Source organism: Apodemus sylvaticus, chromosome 12, assembly GCF_947179515.1.
Source record: "Apodemus sylvaticus chromosome 12, mApoSyl1.1, whole genome shotgun sequence".
Lineage (NCBI taxonomy): Eukaryota > Metazoa > Chordata > Mammalia > Rodentia > Muridae > Apodemus > Apodemus sylvaticus.
The window spans coordinates 67,959,694-67,975,147 of record NC_067483.1 but is presented as its reverse complement, the minus strand read 5'-3'; the positions used below and the strand labels follow the sequence as shown (position 1 = coordinate 67,975,147).

At 41.8% G+C, this 15,454-nt stretch overlaps 1 protein-coding gene and 1 non-coding gene across 11 annotated transcripts in view; one reads left to right on the top strand and one right to left on the bottom strand.

Annotated features, from left to right (window-relative positions):
• Window positions 1-15,454, top strand: part of Rabgap1l (RAB GTPase activating protein 1 like) — a 622,756-nt gene that overhangs the window by 190,570 nt on the left and 416,732 nt on the right. For all 10 annotated transcript variants that reach the window (XM_052199889.1, XM_052199890.1, XM_052199896.1 and 7 more), the window contains one exon: window positions 1,384-1,477. In XM_052199889.1, the coding sequence (XP_052055849.1) occupies window positions 1,384-1,477 (94 nt within the window). The remainder of the gene's footprint in view (window positions 1-1,383; window positions 1,478-15,454) is intronic.
• On the bottom strand, window positions 1,110-1,242 carry LOC127697952 (small nucleolar RNA SNORA17). Its single transcript, XR_007980619.1, has one exon. It is a non-coding gene; the product is annotated as a small nucleolar RNA SNORA17 (small nucleolar RNA).

Genomic DNA, 15,454 nt, shown 5'->3' with positions numbered 1-15,454 from the left:
ACTCTGTAGATCAGGCTGGCCTTGAACTTAGAAATCTGCCTGCCTCTGCCTCCCATAGTGCTGGGATTACAGACATGCGCCACCACCGCCCGGCCTAAGCTTTATTTTTATAACAAGAATTATTATGCAAAAATCTCTCTTACTCCTACGTATCTTGGGGAACGTTTGTTGCCTCCTTGGTTGGCTCATTCCACATTATCTTAGTCAGAGTTTCTAAGGGGGAGGTTTCTTGGGGAGGAAAGGGTGTCCAGAAAACAGCTTTCCCAGCATTCCTCCACCTCTCCAGCTCTTACATTCTTCCTCCATTCTTTCTTCACTCCTGTTTCCTTAGCCAGGTTGGAGTATGCGTGCTAAAGATTAGGTCCGAGCACTCAGCAGTCGCCTCTTCTCAGCACTTTTATCAGATGTACATTTTTGCCTGCTGCATAATCTTTAGCTCTCCTTCCTGTTGCATAGAGCACCTCTCCCTTGCCCTGCTGCTGCAGCATCCAAGGTGAGGGGCTAGCTCTCCCAGTCTCCTGACATCAAGTCAGTTTTGCTGTGCTGCCCAGGTGAGGTGCAGGGCCTGCTCTCCCGAGTGCCGCAGTAGGTGAGAGGCAGAGACAATGCTCTTGCTCTCATGCCCCCAGGACCAACTCAGCCCTGGTGAGGGGTTGGGCCAGTTCTGCACAGCCCTCAGACATTAATATGCCCCTGGGTGGTAGCCCAGACCAAGGACATCCTCCTAGCCGTTGATGGTAATAGACCTCTTCTGCTGCAGGGTCACCGACCCAGACCATGGTTGCAAGTGGCATCACTGGCTACTCACATCTTTACCCTTGAGTCTTCAGGTTGCCTGTCTTCATTTTGATCACATCCTTCCACTACTTACTTGCTCCTCTTAGAGGCACCCAGGGTTTCTGAGTGTCTGGGGTCATTGTGAGAAGTGGTCTCAGGAGTGCTATGCCCTACTCATGCATTACGTATTGGGCTCCAGACAGGGGTCATCTGGGGCATGATCTGCCCTCCCATGCCTGCCTGGTGCTGGACTGATGGTCATCTAGAATAGCTCCCTGTCTGGGCCCTCTGGCACTGGACTGGTGGTCATTTCAGGGTGGCTTTTTTCAGGGAATGTTAGGCTACTAAATTATTTAGAAGTTCATTGGTCAAAACACTGAGGGGAGACATAGCCTCTCTCCTCTCTTCCACCTACTGATGCACATGTGACACAGCAGCCACACCTGCAAGGCCTCTAGGGACAAGGGGTAAATTTTTTCATAAAACTATTTGAAATTTTTATCTGGGCACTAGTTGCTTGCTTTTGGTAGGTACATAGCCACACTTTTTGTTTTATGATTTGAAAATACTTATATCTTATATACTGTGTATTTTTTTTTTCTGTAGAGAGTGATAATGAACTCTCAAGTGGAACAGGTGATGTGTCAAAAGATTGTCCTGAGAAGATCCTCTATTCTTGGGGAGAATTGTTAGGAAGATGGTAAGAATTTTTTTCTATTAAAATATTTACCTGTATATGCTTAGTGTTGATTTTTATAACAAGAAAATTTAAAACTGTAATATTAAGAGTTATTTTAGTATCCTTTAAATTATTTAATGTCCTTTAAGTTATTTATTAATAAATTTATACATAAATTTTATAAATAAACTTATTTATTAATGTGTTAGTATGCATGGTTGTGTGTGTGAGGGTGTGCACATATGGTGCTGACAGGACAACCTTGTGGGTCCTGTCCTCTCCTTCCTCCTTCATGTATGTTTCAGGTGGCAAGCTCAAGTCTCCAGGCAAGCCCGGAAAGGGCCTTCACTAGCCGAATACACAGTCTTCTGATATACTGAAATACATAAAAATTAAAATGTGATTCCTAGATGTCGTCCAGGTTTGTCTATCTAGAGCTTTTCCTGTATGGGTTCTATTTAAGTTCATTTCAGAAGTTATTTTTCATAACTCAAGTTTGAAGGCCAGGTAAAAATGAACAAATTCCTGGAAAGATTTGGAGTGCCAAAGTTACCTGAATGCAATAACCTTTATGGTCTGGTATCTTTGAATTTATTTTTTCTTAATTAATTAATTATTTTTTTTACACTCCATATTTTATTTCCCCACCCCTGTCCACCCTCCGACTGTTACACATCATTTACCTCCTCCCCACCTCCTGTTTGCATGTGGATGGTGGATGTCCCTACTCCCTACCCCACCTGGCCTCTAAACTCCCTGGGGCCTTCAGACTCTTGAGGGTTAGGTGCATCATCTCTGAATGAACACAGACCTGGCACTCCTCTACTGTATGTGTGTTGGGGACCTCATATCAGCTGGTGTGTGCTGCCTGTTTGGTGGTCCAGTGTTTGAGAGATTTCAGGGTCCAGATTAATTGAGACTGCTGGTCCTCCTACAGGATTGCCCTTCTCCTCAGCTTCTTTCATCCTTCCCTAATCCAATAACAGGGGTCAGCTGCTTCTGTCCATTGGCCTGGGTGCAAATATCTGCATCTGACTCTTTCAACTTCTTGATGGGTCTTCCAGAGGGCGGCCATGCTAGGTCCCTTTTTGTGAGTGCTCCATAGCCTCAGTAATAATGTCATGCCTTGGGGCCTCCCCTTGAGCTGGATCCCACTTTGGGCCTGTTGCTGGACCTTCTTTTCCTCAGGCTCCATTTCCATCCTTGTAATTCTTTCAGACAGGAACAGTTATGGGTCAAAGTTGTAACTGTGGGATGGCTCCCCTCCCCAATTTGATGCCCTGTCTTTTATTTCTTTATTGAGGGGCTTTGCTTTCTTTTTTGAGAAAGTATTTCACTTAGCCCAGGTGGCCTTGAATGTAGCCAATTCTAACAATTGATTCTGATTCTCCTTCCTCCACCTGCAAAATGCTATCTTACAGATGTGCCAGCATAGGGCATTACAGATGTGCCAGCATAGGGCATTACACATGTGCCAGCATAGGGCATTACAGATGTGCCAGCATAGGGCATTACACATGTGCCAGCATAAGTATGCAGTGCTGGGCCTTATGCATTCTAGTCAGGTGTTCTCTGAACTGAGCTAAATATCCAACCCTGCTTTAAACATTTTTCTTAATAAAGAAATCCTGAAACCTAATTAGAAAATTCTACCAAATAGTTATAAAAGGTGAACTGTTAAGTGTTATGCAGTCTTTCTTAGAATATAGAAGGTAATTATTTTGAATTAATTTTATGACACTAGCATACACTGATCCCAAAACCAGATTAAAATATTATGACAAACCACTGTCATATATGTCTTATGGGAACATAAGCTTAAAAGTCCCCAACAATAGTAAGAATGTGTCAAAATCAGTGATTTATAAGAAAAAGGAGACTAATGCATAACTAAATGCAGTTTATTTTGGGAAAGCAAGTGTGCGTCAGCATTTGAAAATAAATTGGAATGTTGCCATATCACCACTCAAAGAAAAATAATGTAATCATTTCAATAGATGCAATTAAAAGCCTTTAAAAATCTTCATCACTTGTTAATGATATGACTCCGGAAACTAGGAATTCAGGGAGTTTTCACAGCTCTGTAATAGGCACCTATAAAATGTAGCTATTACTGATTTTTTTTTGTTTATTTGTTTGTTTGTATTTTTTGTTTTTCATGATAGGATTTCTTTGTGTAACCCTGGCTGTCCTGAAACTCACTCTGTAGACCAGGTTGTTCTCAAACTCAGAGATCTACCAGCCTCTCTTACCAGAATGCTGGGATTAAAAGAGTGTGCATATTCACTCTGAGCATTCTCATTCACTTCATATAATATTGGGGATCTTTGGTGGTGCAAACGGCCAGGGGTCTGCCTGCACTCAGGAACTGAGCACATAAGCTGTTTGTCTGCCAGCCCACCAGGCACAGGGCCTGTCCTGCCCAGTGAGCTGGGGAAGGAGAGAGGCCCCGCGGCCATACTCCCTGCCTGCCACAGCAAAAAAGGGTCACTAGGTACTGTATCACTCTGACCTTTAGATTTCTGGTGGTGCAAACCACCAGGGGTCTGCCTGCACTCGGGAACTGAGTACATAGGTGGTTCATCTGCAAGCCCGTCCATCACGGGACCTGTGTCCTATGTGAGAATCAGCAGAGAGAGTGACCCCCACCACAACATCTTCGCTCATAATAGAGCAGACAGAGAACACCTGGTTGACCTTGACAACCTAAGTATAACATTGCTTGAGGCAAGACTGAGAAGGGCTCCAAAGGCACAAAAGAGGAAGGCAGCATATCAGTAATCTGTGCCAGAAGAAACCCAGTCATCCTGTGTTGCAGAGATAACCTTAAAGATCCACAGTAGGTTGAAGCACCAGCCAGTGACAATAAGACCATCTAACACCTGGGAGAACTAGATGGCTAAAGGCAAATGTAGGAACGTTACTAACAGAAAGGCATTATGGGAGCATCTGAACCCAATTCTCCAACAATAGCAAGTCCTGGATACCCAAACACACCAGAAAAACAAGATTTGGATTTAAAATCACTGGTCATGATGCTGGTACAGGAACACATGAAGGACATACTTAAAGAAATTCAGGAGAAAATGGATCAAAAATTAGAAGCCCTTACAAGGGAAACACAAAAATCATTGAAAGAAATTCAGGAGAATACAAAAGCCAATAAGGAGGAAACACAAAAATCACTTAAAGAAATACAGGAGAACTTTGATCAACAGGCAGAAGTCATGAAAGAGGAAACACAAAAATCTCTTAAAGAATTAGAGGAAAACACAAACAAGCAAATGGCGGAGCTGAGCAAAAACTTCCAGGCTCTAAAACCAGAAGTAGAAACAACTAAGAAAGCACAAAGGGAGACAACTTTGGAGATAGAAAACCTTGGGAAGAAATCAGGGACCATAGACGCAAATATCAACAACAGAATACAAGAGATAGAAGAAAGAATCTCAGATGCTGAAGATACCATAGAAACCATGGACTCAACAGTTAAAGAAAATGCAAAATGCAAAAAACCTTTAACCCAAAACATCCAGGAAATTCAGGACACAATTAGAAAGCCAAATCTAAAGATTATAGGCATTGATGAGAGTGAAGATTTACAACTTAAAGGGCCAGCAAATATCTTCAATAAAATTATGGAAGAAAACTTCCCTAACCTAAAGAGAGAGATGCCCATGAATATACAAGAAGCCTACAGAACTCCAAACAGACTGGACCAGAACAGAAATACCTCCCGTCACATAATCAAAACCCCAAATGTACTAAACAAAGAATACTTAGGGCAGTAAGAGAAAAAGGGCAAGTAACATATAAAGGAAGACCTATCAGAATTACACCAGATTTCTCACCAGAGACCATGAAAGCTAGACGATCCTGGGTGGAGCTCATGCAGACTCTAAGAGAACGCAAATGTCAGCCGAGACTATTATACCCAGCGAAATTTTCAATTACTATAGATGGAGAAAAAATGATAGGAAGCAATAACCACTACTCCTTGATATCTCTTAACATCAATGGACCAATTCCCCAATCAAAAGACATAGACTAACAGACTGGTAATGTAAACAGGACCCTACATTTTGCTGCTTACAGGAAACACACCTCAGTGTCAAAGCCAAACACTACCTTAGAGTAAAAGGCTGGAAGACAATTCTACAAGCAAATGGTTCCAGGAAACAAGCCGGAGTTGCTATTCTAATTTCAGATAAAATTGACTTTCAACATAATGTAATCAAAGAGACATGGAAGGTCACTACTTGCTGGTCAAAGGAAAAATCCAACAAGAAGAACTCTCAATCCTGAACATCTATGCCCCAAATACAAAGGCGCCCTCATTCATAAAAGAAACTTTACTAAAGCTCAAAGTACACATTGCACCGAACACAATAATAATGGGTTACTTCAACACTCCACTCTCACCAATGGACCGATCAGGAAAACAGAAACTAAACAGGGAAACAGTGAAACTAAGTGAAGTTTTGAACCAATTGGAGTTAACAGATATATATATATATATATATATATATATATATATAGAGAGAGAGAGAGAGAGAGAGAGAGAGAGAACTTTTCATCCCAAAGCAAAAGAATATACCTTTTTCTCAGCACCTCATGGTACCTTCTCCAAAATCAATCATATAGTTGGTCACAAGACAGACCTCAACAAATATAAGAAGATTGAAATAATCCCATGCCTCCTATCAGATCACTATGGAGTAAAAGTGGTCTTTAATAACAGTAAAAACAACAGAAAGCCCCCACACACATGGAAACTGAACAATACTCTACTCAATGATGCCTTGGTCAAGGAAGAAATAAAGAAATCAAAGATTTCTTAGAATTTAATGAAAATGAAGGCACAACATACACAAATCTATGGGACACAATGAAAGCAGTGCTAAGAGGAAAACTCATAGCTTTGAATGCCTCCAAAAAGAAATTCAAGAGAGCATACACTAGAAGATTAAAGGAACAACTGAAAGCCCTGGAACAAGAAGAAGCTAATTCACCCAGGAGGAGAAGAAGACAGGAAATCATCAAACTCAGGGCTGAAATCAATCAAGTAGAAACCAAGAGAACCATACAAAGAATCAACATAACTAAAAGCTGGTTCTTTGAAAAAATCAACAAGATAGATAAACCCTTAGCCAGACTAACCAAAGGGCACAGAGAAAGTGTCCAAGATTGCAAGATGGTGCAACCACTTTGGAAATCAGTCTGGTGGTTCCTCAGAAAACTGGACATGTCACTTCCTGAGGACCACCATAAGGCAGTCAAAGGGATACAAATTGGAAAGGAAGAAGTCAAACTATCACTATTTGCAGATGATATGATTGTATAATTAAGTGACCCTAAAAACTCTACTAGAGAACTTCTACAGTTGATAAATAACTTCAGCAAAGTGGTTGGCTACAAAATCAACGCAAGCAAATCAGTAGCCTTTATATATTCAAAGGATAAGCAGACTGTGAAAGAAATTAGGGAAATGACGCCCTTCACAATAGCTACAAACAACATCAAGTATCTTGGGGTGACTCTAACCAAACAAGTGAAAGACCTATATGACAAGAACTTCATTTCTCTGAAGAAGGAAATTGAAGAAGATCTCAGAAAATGGAAAAATCTTCCATGCTCGTGGATTGACAGGATTAATATAGTTAAAATGGCCATCTTGCCAAAGGCAATCTAGAGATTCAATGCTATCCCCATAAAAATCCCAACCCAGTTCTTCATAGAGCTAGAAAGAGCAATTCTCAAATTCATCTGGAACAACAAAAAACCCAGGATAGCTAAAACTATTTTCAACAGTAAAAGAACTTCAGGGGGATTCAGTATCCCAGACTTTAAACTTTACTACAGAGCAATAATGATAAAAACTGCATGGTATTGGTACAATATCAGGCAAGCGGATCAATGGAATGGGAATGAAGATCCAGAAATGAACCCATACACCTATGGTCACTTGATCTTCGACAAAGGAGCTGAAAGCATCCAGTGGAAAAAAGATAATCTTTTCAACAAATGGTGCTGGTTCAATTTGAGGTCAGCATGCAGAAGAATGCGAATCGATCCATTCTTATCTCCTTGTGCTAAGCTCAACTCCAAATGGATCAAGGACCTCCACATAAAACCTGACACACTGAAACTAATCGAAAAGAAACTGGGGAAGACCCTGAAGGACATGGGCACAGGGGAAATTTTCCTGAATAGAACACCAATAGCTTATGCTCTAAGATCAAGAATTGACAAATGGGACCTCATAAAACTACAAAGTTTCTATAAGGCAAAGGACACTGTCAAAAGGACAAAATGTCAACCAACAGATTGGGAAAGGATCTTCACCAACCCTAAATCCGACAGAGGGCTAATATCTAATATATACAAAGAACTCAAGAAAATAGAACTCAGAGAACCAAATAACGCCATTAAAAAGTGGGGTATGGAGCTAAACAAAGAATTTTCACATGAAGAACTTCGGAGAGCTGAGAAACACCTTAATTAATGTTCAACATCATTAATCATTAGGGAAATGCAAATCAAAACAACCCTGAGATTTCACCTCACACCAGTCAGAATGGCTAAGGTCAAAAACTCAGGAGACAGCAGGTGTTGGAGAGGATGTGGAGAAAGAAGAACACTCCTCCACTGCTGGTGGGATTGCAAGATGGTGTAACCACTTTGGAAATCAGTCTGGTGGTTCCTCAGAAAACTGGGCATGACACTTCTTGAGGACCCTGTTATACCACTCCTGGGCATATATCCAGAGGATTCTTCAGCATGCAATAAGGACACATGCTCCACTATGTTCATAGCAGCCCTATTTGTAGTAGCCAGAAGCTGGAAACAACCCAGGAGTCCCTCAACGGAGGAATGGATACAAAAAATGTGGTATATATACACAATGGAGTACTATCCAGCCATTAGAAACAATGAATTCATGAAATTCTTAGACAAATGGATGGAGCTGGAGAACACCATACTAAGTGAGGCAACCCAGTCTCAAAAGATCAATCATGGTATGCACTCACTGATAAGTGGATATTAGCCTAGAAACTTTGAATACCCAAGACATAATCCACAAATTAAATGATGTCCAAAAAGAATGGAGGAGTGGCCCCTGGTTCTGGAAAGACTCAGTGCAAGAGTATAGGGGAATTCCAGAACAGGGAAGTGGGAAGGGGTAGATGGAGGAACAGGGGGAGCAAAGAGGGCTTATGGGACTTGCGGGGAGTGGGGACCCATAAAAGGGGAAATCATTTGTAATGTAAATAAACAATATATCAATAAAAATTTAAATAAGAAGAAAAAATATTGGGGATATTTTAAAAATATTATATTTTTTGAAGGAATTTTTAACTTTAAATATCTTTTGATGATAGTCTTTCCCTCCCCCAACTCCTCTGAGATCTTCTACCCATCTCTACTTACTCAACTTTAAGTTCTTTTGCAGAAAACAAATACAACAAGAAACAAAGAAAACAAAATAAAACACCACCCAAAATGAAAAAGAAAACATGGGCTATAAACCAAATAAGAGCACATTCAGATGTCTGTGGAGTCCTTTATATGTTGGTCACTAACTCACTAATGTGAGGCCTGTCCTTCGGTGGGTGAGATATGCAGTGTCACTGAATTGGAGAACACTGGTTTTTCACTCACCTGGCAGGTAAAAGTGATGCTTCAGTTGTTAGCCTTTATCCTAGTGTCTAGGTTTTCATTAGTTCATTCATTTAAAAAACAGAACAAAATAAAATAAAACAAGAACTATCAGATCCAATTTGGACAAGACAAACGAATAGAAGAGCCCAAGAGAAGGCACATGAATCAAAGTTCCGTGTCAGGAATCCCTTGAAGACCATTGAACTGGAAATTGTTAGTATAAAGGTAGACCTGTGCATGCTGCTTCAGGCTCTGTAGGCCATAAGAACTTTGTTTTCTTGGTGTCTTCTTCATCTTGTCCTACACTTGTTCCCTCTCTGCAGGTTTCTTTGAGCTATGGGTGGTAGAGATGAGGAAGGGTTGCTTGGGTAATTGATGGAGACATCCCACTTAGGCCTGAGTTTTCCAAGGTGTGTTTGTATGTCTGTCTGTGTGGATCTCTATATTTTTTTCCATCTGCTGAAGGAGGAAACTTCTTTGATGATAGCAAGGCACTGACCTATGAGTGTAGCAGAATATCAGTAGGAGTCATTTTTGCATTGGATCTGTCTATCTATCTATCTATCTATCTATCTATTATCTATCTATCTATCTATCTATCTATCTATCTATCATGTTAGTATCCATCCATCCATCCATCAATTTTTTTAAAAAATTTTTTAATTCGATATAATTTATTTACATTTCAAATGATTTCCCCTTTTCTAGCCCCCCACTCCCCGAAGGTCACTCAAGCCCCCTTCTCTCCCCCTGTCCTCCCACCCACCCCTTCCCACTTCCCCGTTCTGGTTTTGCCGAATACTGCTTCACTGAGTCTTTCCAGAACCAGGGGCCACTTCTCCTTTCTTCTTGTACCTCATTTGATGTGTGGATTATGTTTTGGGTATTCCAGTTTTCTAGGTTAATATCCACTCATTAGTGAGTGCATACCATGATTCACCTTTTGAGTCTGGGTTACCTCACTTAGTATGATGTTCTCTAGCTCCATCCATTTGCCTAAGAATTTCATGAATTCATTGTTTCTAATGGCTGAATAGTACTCCATTGTGTAGATATACCACATTTTTTGCATCCACTCTTCTGTTGAGGGATACCTGGGTTCTTTCCAGCATCTGGCAATTATAAATAGGGCTGCTATGAACATAGTAGAGCATGTATCCTTATTACATGGTGGGGAATCCTCTGGGTATATGCCCAGGAGTGGTATAGCAGGATCTTCTGGAAGTGAGGTGCCCAGTTTTCGGAGGAACCGCCAGACTGATTTCCAGAGTGGTTGTACCAATTTGCAACCCCACCAGCAGTGGAGGAGTGTTCCTCTTTCTCCACACCCTCTCCAACACCTGCTGTCTCCTTTGACCTCCTTATGTTGTCTAATTGCCCGAGCTAGTACCTCAAGTACAATATTGAAAAGATAAGGAGAAAGGGGGCAGCCTTGTCTGGTCCCTCATTTCAGTGGGATTGCTTCAAGTTTCTCTCCATTTAGTTTGATGCTGGCTACCGGTTTGCTGTATATTGCTTTTACTATGTTTAGGTATGGGCCTTGAATTCCTGTTCTCTCCAAGACTTTAAGCATGAAAGGATGCTGAATTTTGTCAAATGCTTTTTCAGCATCCAATGAAATGACCATGTGGTTTTTTTCTTTGAGTTTGTTTATGTAGTGGATTGCATTGATGGATTTCCGTATATTGAACCAGCCCTGCATTCCCGGGATAAAGCCTACTTGATCATGGTGGATGATCGTTTTGATGTGTTCTTGGATTCGGTTGGCAAGAATTTTATTGAGTATTTTTGCATCGATGTTCATAAGGGAAATTGGTCTGAAGTTCTCTTTCTTTGTTGGATCTTTGTGTGGCTTTGGTATCAGCGTAATTGTGGCTTCATAGAAGGAATTGGGTAGTGTTCCTTCTGTTTCTATTTTGTGGAATAGTTTGAAGAGTATTGGTGTGAACTCTTCTTTGAAGGTCTGATAGAATTCTGAACTGAAACCATCTGGTCCTGTGCTTTTTTTGGTTGGAAGACTTTCTATGACTCCTTCTATTTCTTTAGGCTTTATGGGACTGTTTAGATGGTCTAGTTGGTCCTGATTGAATTTTGGTATTTGGTATCTGCCAAGGAAATTGCCCATTTCCTCCAGATTCTCCAGTTGTGTTGAGTACAGTCTCTTGTAGTAGGATCTGATGATTTTTTGGATTTCCTCAGTTTCCGTTGTTATATCTCCCTTTTCATTTCTAAGTTTGTTAATTTGGATACTTTCTCTGTGCCCTTTGGTCAGTCTGGCTAAGGGTTTATCTATCTTGTTGATTTTCTCAAAGAACCAGCTCCTGGTTTTGTTGATTTTTTTGTATGGTTCTCTTTGTTTCTACTTGATTGATTTCAGCCCTGAGTTTGATGATTTCCCGCCTTCTACTCCTCCTGGGTGAAATAGCTTCTTTTTGTTCCAGGGCTTTCAGGTGTGTCATTAAGCTGGTAATGTATGCTCTCTCCATTTTCTTTTTGGAGGCACTCAGTGCTATGAGTTTTCCTCTTAGCACTGCTTTCATTGTGTCCCATAGATTTGGGTATGTTGTGTTTTCATTTTCATTGTGTTCTAAAACGTCTTTAATTTCTTTCTTTAGTTCTTCCTTGACCAAGGTATCATTGAGTAGAGTATTGTTCAGTTTCCACGTGTATGTGGGTTTTCTGTTGTTTTTGTTGCTATTGAAGGCCACTTTTACTCCATAGTGATCTGATAGGAGGCATAGGATTAGTTCGATCTTCTTGTATTTGTTGAGGTCTGTCTTGTGACCAATTACATGGTCGATTTTGGAGAAGGTGCCATGAGGTTCTATATATATCTGTTAAATCTAATTGGTCCAAAGCTTCAATTAGTTTCATTGTGTCCCCGTTTAGTTTTTGTTTTCCTGATCGGTCCATTGAGGAAAGTGCAGTGTTGAAGTCACCCACAATAATTGTGTTAGGTGCAATGTGTGCTTTGAGTTTTAATAAAGTTTCTTTTATGAAAGAGGGTGCTCTTGCATTTAAAGCATAGATGTTCAGGATTGAGAGTTCTTCTTGTTGTATTTTTCCCTTGACCAGCAAGAAGTGTCCCTCAGAGTCTCTTTTGATGACTTTGGGTTGAAAGTCAATTTTATCTTATATTAAAATGGCTACTCCAGCTTGTTTCCTGAGACCATTTGCTTGTAAAATTGTCTTCCAGCCTTTTACTCTAAGGTAGTGTTTGTCTTTGACCCTGAGGTGTGTTTCCTGTAAGCAGCAAAATGTAGGATCCTGTTTACGTATCCAGTCAGTTAGTCTGTGTCTTTTTATTGGGGCATTAAGTCCATTGATGTTAAGAGATATTAAGGAATAGTGATTGTTACTTCCTATCATTTTTGACGTTATTTTTTAAATTTGATTACTTAACTTCTTTTGCTTTTTCCAGGGTGAAGTTTCCCTCCTTGTATTGGTGTTTTCCTCCTATTATCCTTTGTAGGGCTGGGTTTGTGGATAGATATTGGGTAAACTTGGTTTTGTCATGAAATATCTTAGTTTCTCCATCTACCGTGGTTGAGAGTTTTGCTGGATATAATAGTTTTGGTTGGCATTTGTGTTCTCTTAGAGTCTGCATGAGATCTGCCCAGGACCTTCTAGCCTTCATAGTCTCAGGTGAAAAGTCTGCTGTGATTCTGATAGGTCTTCCTTTATATGTTACTTGGCCTTTTTCTCTTACTGCCTTTAATATTCTTTCTTTGTTTAGAACATTTGGTGTTTTGATTATTATGTGACGGGAAGTATTTCTGTTCTGGTCCAGTCTGTTTGGAGTTCTGTAGGCTTCTTGTATATTCATGGGCATCTCTCTCTTTAGGTTAGGGAAGTTTTCTTCCATAATTTTATTGAAGATATTTGCTGGCCCTTTAAGATGTAAATCTTCACTCTCATCTATGCCTATAATCCATTGGTTTGGTCTTCTCATTGTGTCCTGGATTTCCTGGATATTTTGGGTTACAAGCTTTTTGCATTTTGCATTTTCTTTAACTGTTGAGTCCATGGTTTCTATGGAATCTTCAGCATCTGAGATTCTTTCTTCTATCTCTTGTATTCTGTTGTTGATATTTGCATCTCTGTCCCCTGATTTCTTCCCAAGGCTTTCTATCTCCAAAGTTGTCTCCCTTTGAGTTTTCTTAGTTGTTTCTACTTCTGATTTTAGATCCTGGATGGTTTTGCTTAGCTCCTTCACTTGCTTGTTTGTGCTTTTCTGTAATTCTTTAAGAGATTTTTGTGTTTCCTCTTTCATGACCTCAGCCTGTTGACCAAAGTTCTCCTGTATTTCTTTAAGTGTTTTTTGTGTTTCCTCATTGTTGGCTTTTGTATTCTCCTGGATTTCTTTCAATGATTTTTGTGTTTCCCTTGCAAGGGCTTCTAACTTTTAATCCATTTTCTCCTGAATTTCTTTAAGTATGTCCTTCATGTGTTCCTGTACCAGCATCATGACCAGTGATTTTAAATCCAAATCTTATTTTACTGGTGTGATGGGGTATCCAGGATATGTTGTTAGAGGAGAATTGGGTTCAGATGTTGCCATATTGCCTTGATTTCTGTTAGTGACGTTCCTGCGTTTGCCTTTTCCATCTATTTCTCACTGGTGTTAGTTTGTCTTGTCAGTGCTGGACTCACCAGTGCAAGCTGCCCCTTCCCAGTTGGCCTCTGGTACACAGCTTACCTCCTGCACTGCCTGTAGACAGGGTGCTGCTGCCCAGGCTGTTCAGATCCCGAAGCAGGCACCCGAAGGCTCCCGCTGGGGCCCGCTGGATTCACGGGAGCACACCGACTTCTCCCAGCTGGCCGCCCGGAAGCCCCTCTAGCCTCTTGCAGGACCTGGAGATGTGGTGCCGCTGCCCAGGCTGATCTGGATCCGGAAGCAGAGAGAGTTGATCTGAAGGCTCCCGCCTGAGGCCTTGCCCCAGATTGAGTCTGTGGACCAGATCGAGTCCGTGTGCACCCCTAGGGAGCGCCGAAGGTGTATGTTGCCGGGACCTCCCCTGTGTTCTGATCATTCTGCTGGGCAGCTGATCCCCCAACCGGGCTGGCGCACACAAGGTTAGCCTGGCCGCCCACGCCCTGAGTCCAGGCAAAAGCCTTGGAGGCCAAGGTCCAAGCAAAGTTCCCCTTCGGCTATGACTGTTAATTGGGTCTGCCAGGTGACCAGGATGGCGGGCGTGCACGCTTGCGCTCCCCGAATGCGCCAGGATAGTCTGCTGTGCTAACAACCTCCTGGGCGGGTTGACTCACAGATGGCCCACCAAGCCGCCCAGTTCTTGGGGTCAGTCCTGGGCCTTTTGGGGCCTAGACCCCTGCTTTGTTAGCCTCAGGCTATGCCTGTCATGGCTCTGCCCGCCAGAGCTCTCTGCAGTCCTGTAGGCAAAATGGCGGCGCGTGCGCAGGCCAGGGCAAAAAACCTCCTGGCTGGGTTGGCACCCCGATGGCCCCCGAACAGCCCAGGGCCTGGGTGCAGGCCAATGCCCGTCGGGCTCAGACCCCCTCGATGTTGGCCTCGGGTTATGTTTGTGTACCTCAGTCTGTCCGATCTCTCTGGAGTCCGAAACCAAGATGGAGGTGAGCCTCTCCTGACTGGCGGCAGGCCGAGTTCTGAAGTGGCTTCCGTGCAGCAAAAGGCGCCGCAAAACCGCAGCTGCTTGTAGCCTGGCTGGTCAGCGAAGGTCAGTGGTCGTGGGCGCACGGCCTAAGTGGACCCTGTGTCGCCTTGGTTCCACTGCTGATGGCCCTTCAGCTGGACCAGCCACTGCTGCACTGCTGCCGCCACCGCAGCTGCAGAAACTCTCCCCCATCAATTTTTTTAGAACAGTATTATTTGGTTTTTACCCTAGATCTCTGGGTGATCTAGTCTCAGGTTTTGGTTACTCAAACCATGCCAGGTATGCGCTTCATTTCATGAGTGGGCCATAAGCTGAATTGGCTATTGGTTGATAACTCCCATCTTATATCATATAGTTAAAGAAAAAAGGTTTGTATAAAACAAATGGAACAACCTAGCTTTTGTTTTACATACTTTTTTCTTTTCTTGAGACATCAAGTCTTACTAAATATTTTGGCTGTCCTGGAACTTGCTCTTTAGACCAGGCTAGCCTAGAACCCACAGTGATCTGCCTATATTTGTCTCCTGAGTGCTGGGATTCAAGCTATGTGCCACCACTGCTGGCCTCGTTTTACAATCTTACAGACTACTATGTCAGTTTGTGAGCATCAGTTCTACTTTTATACTAGCAAGTAAAAATTAGAGATGTAAAACATAAAAAATACAAAGTATGAGCAAAAGTGCTATGAAATAATTATTTAGAATTC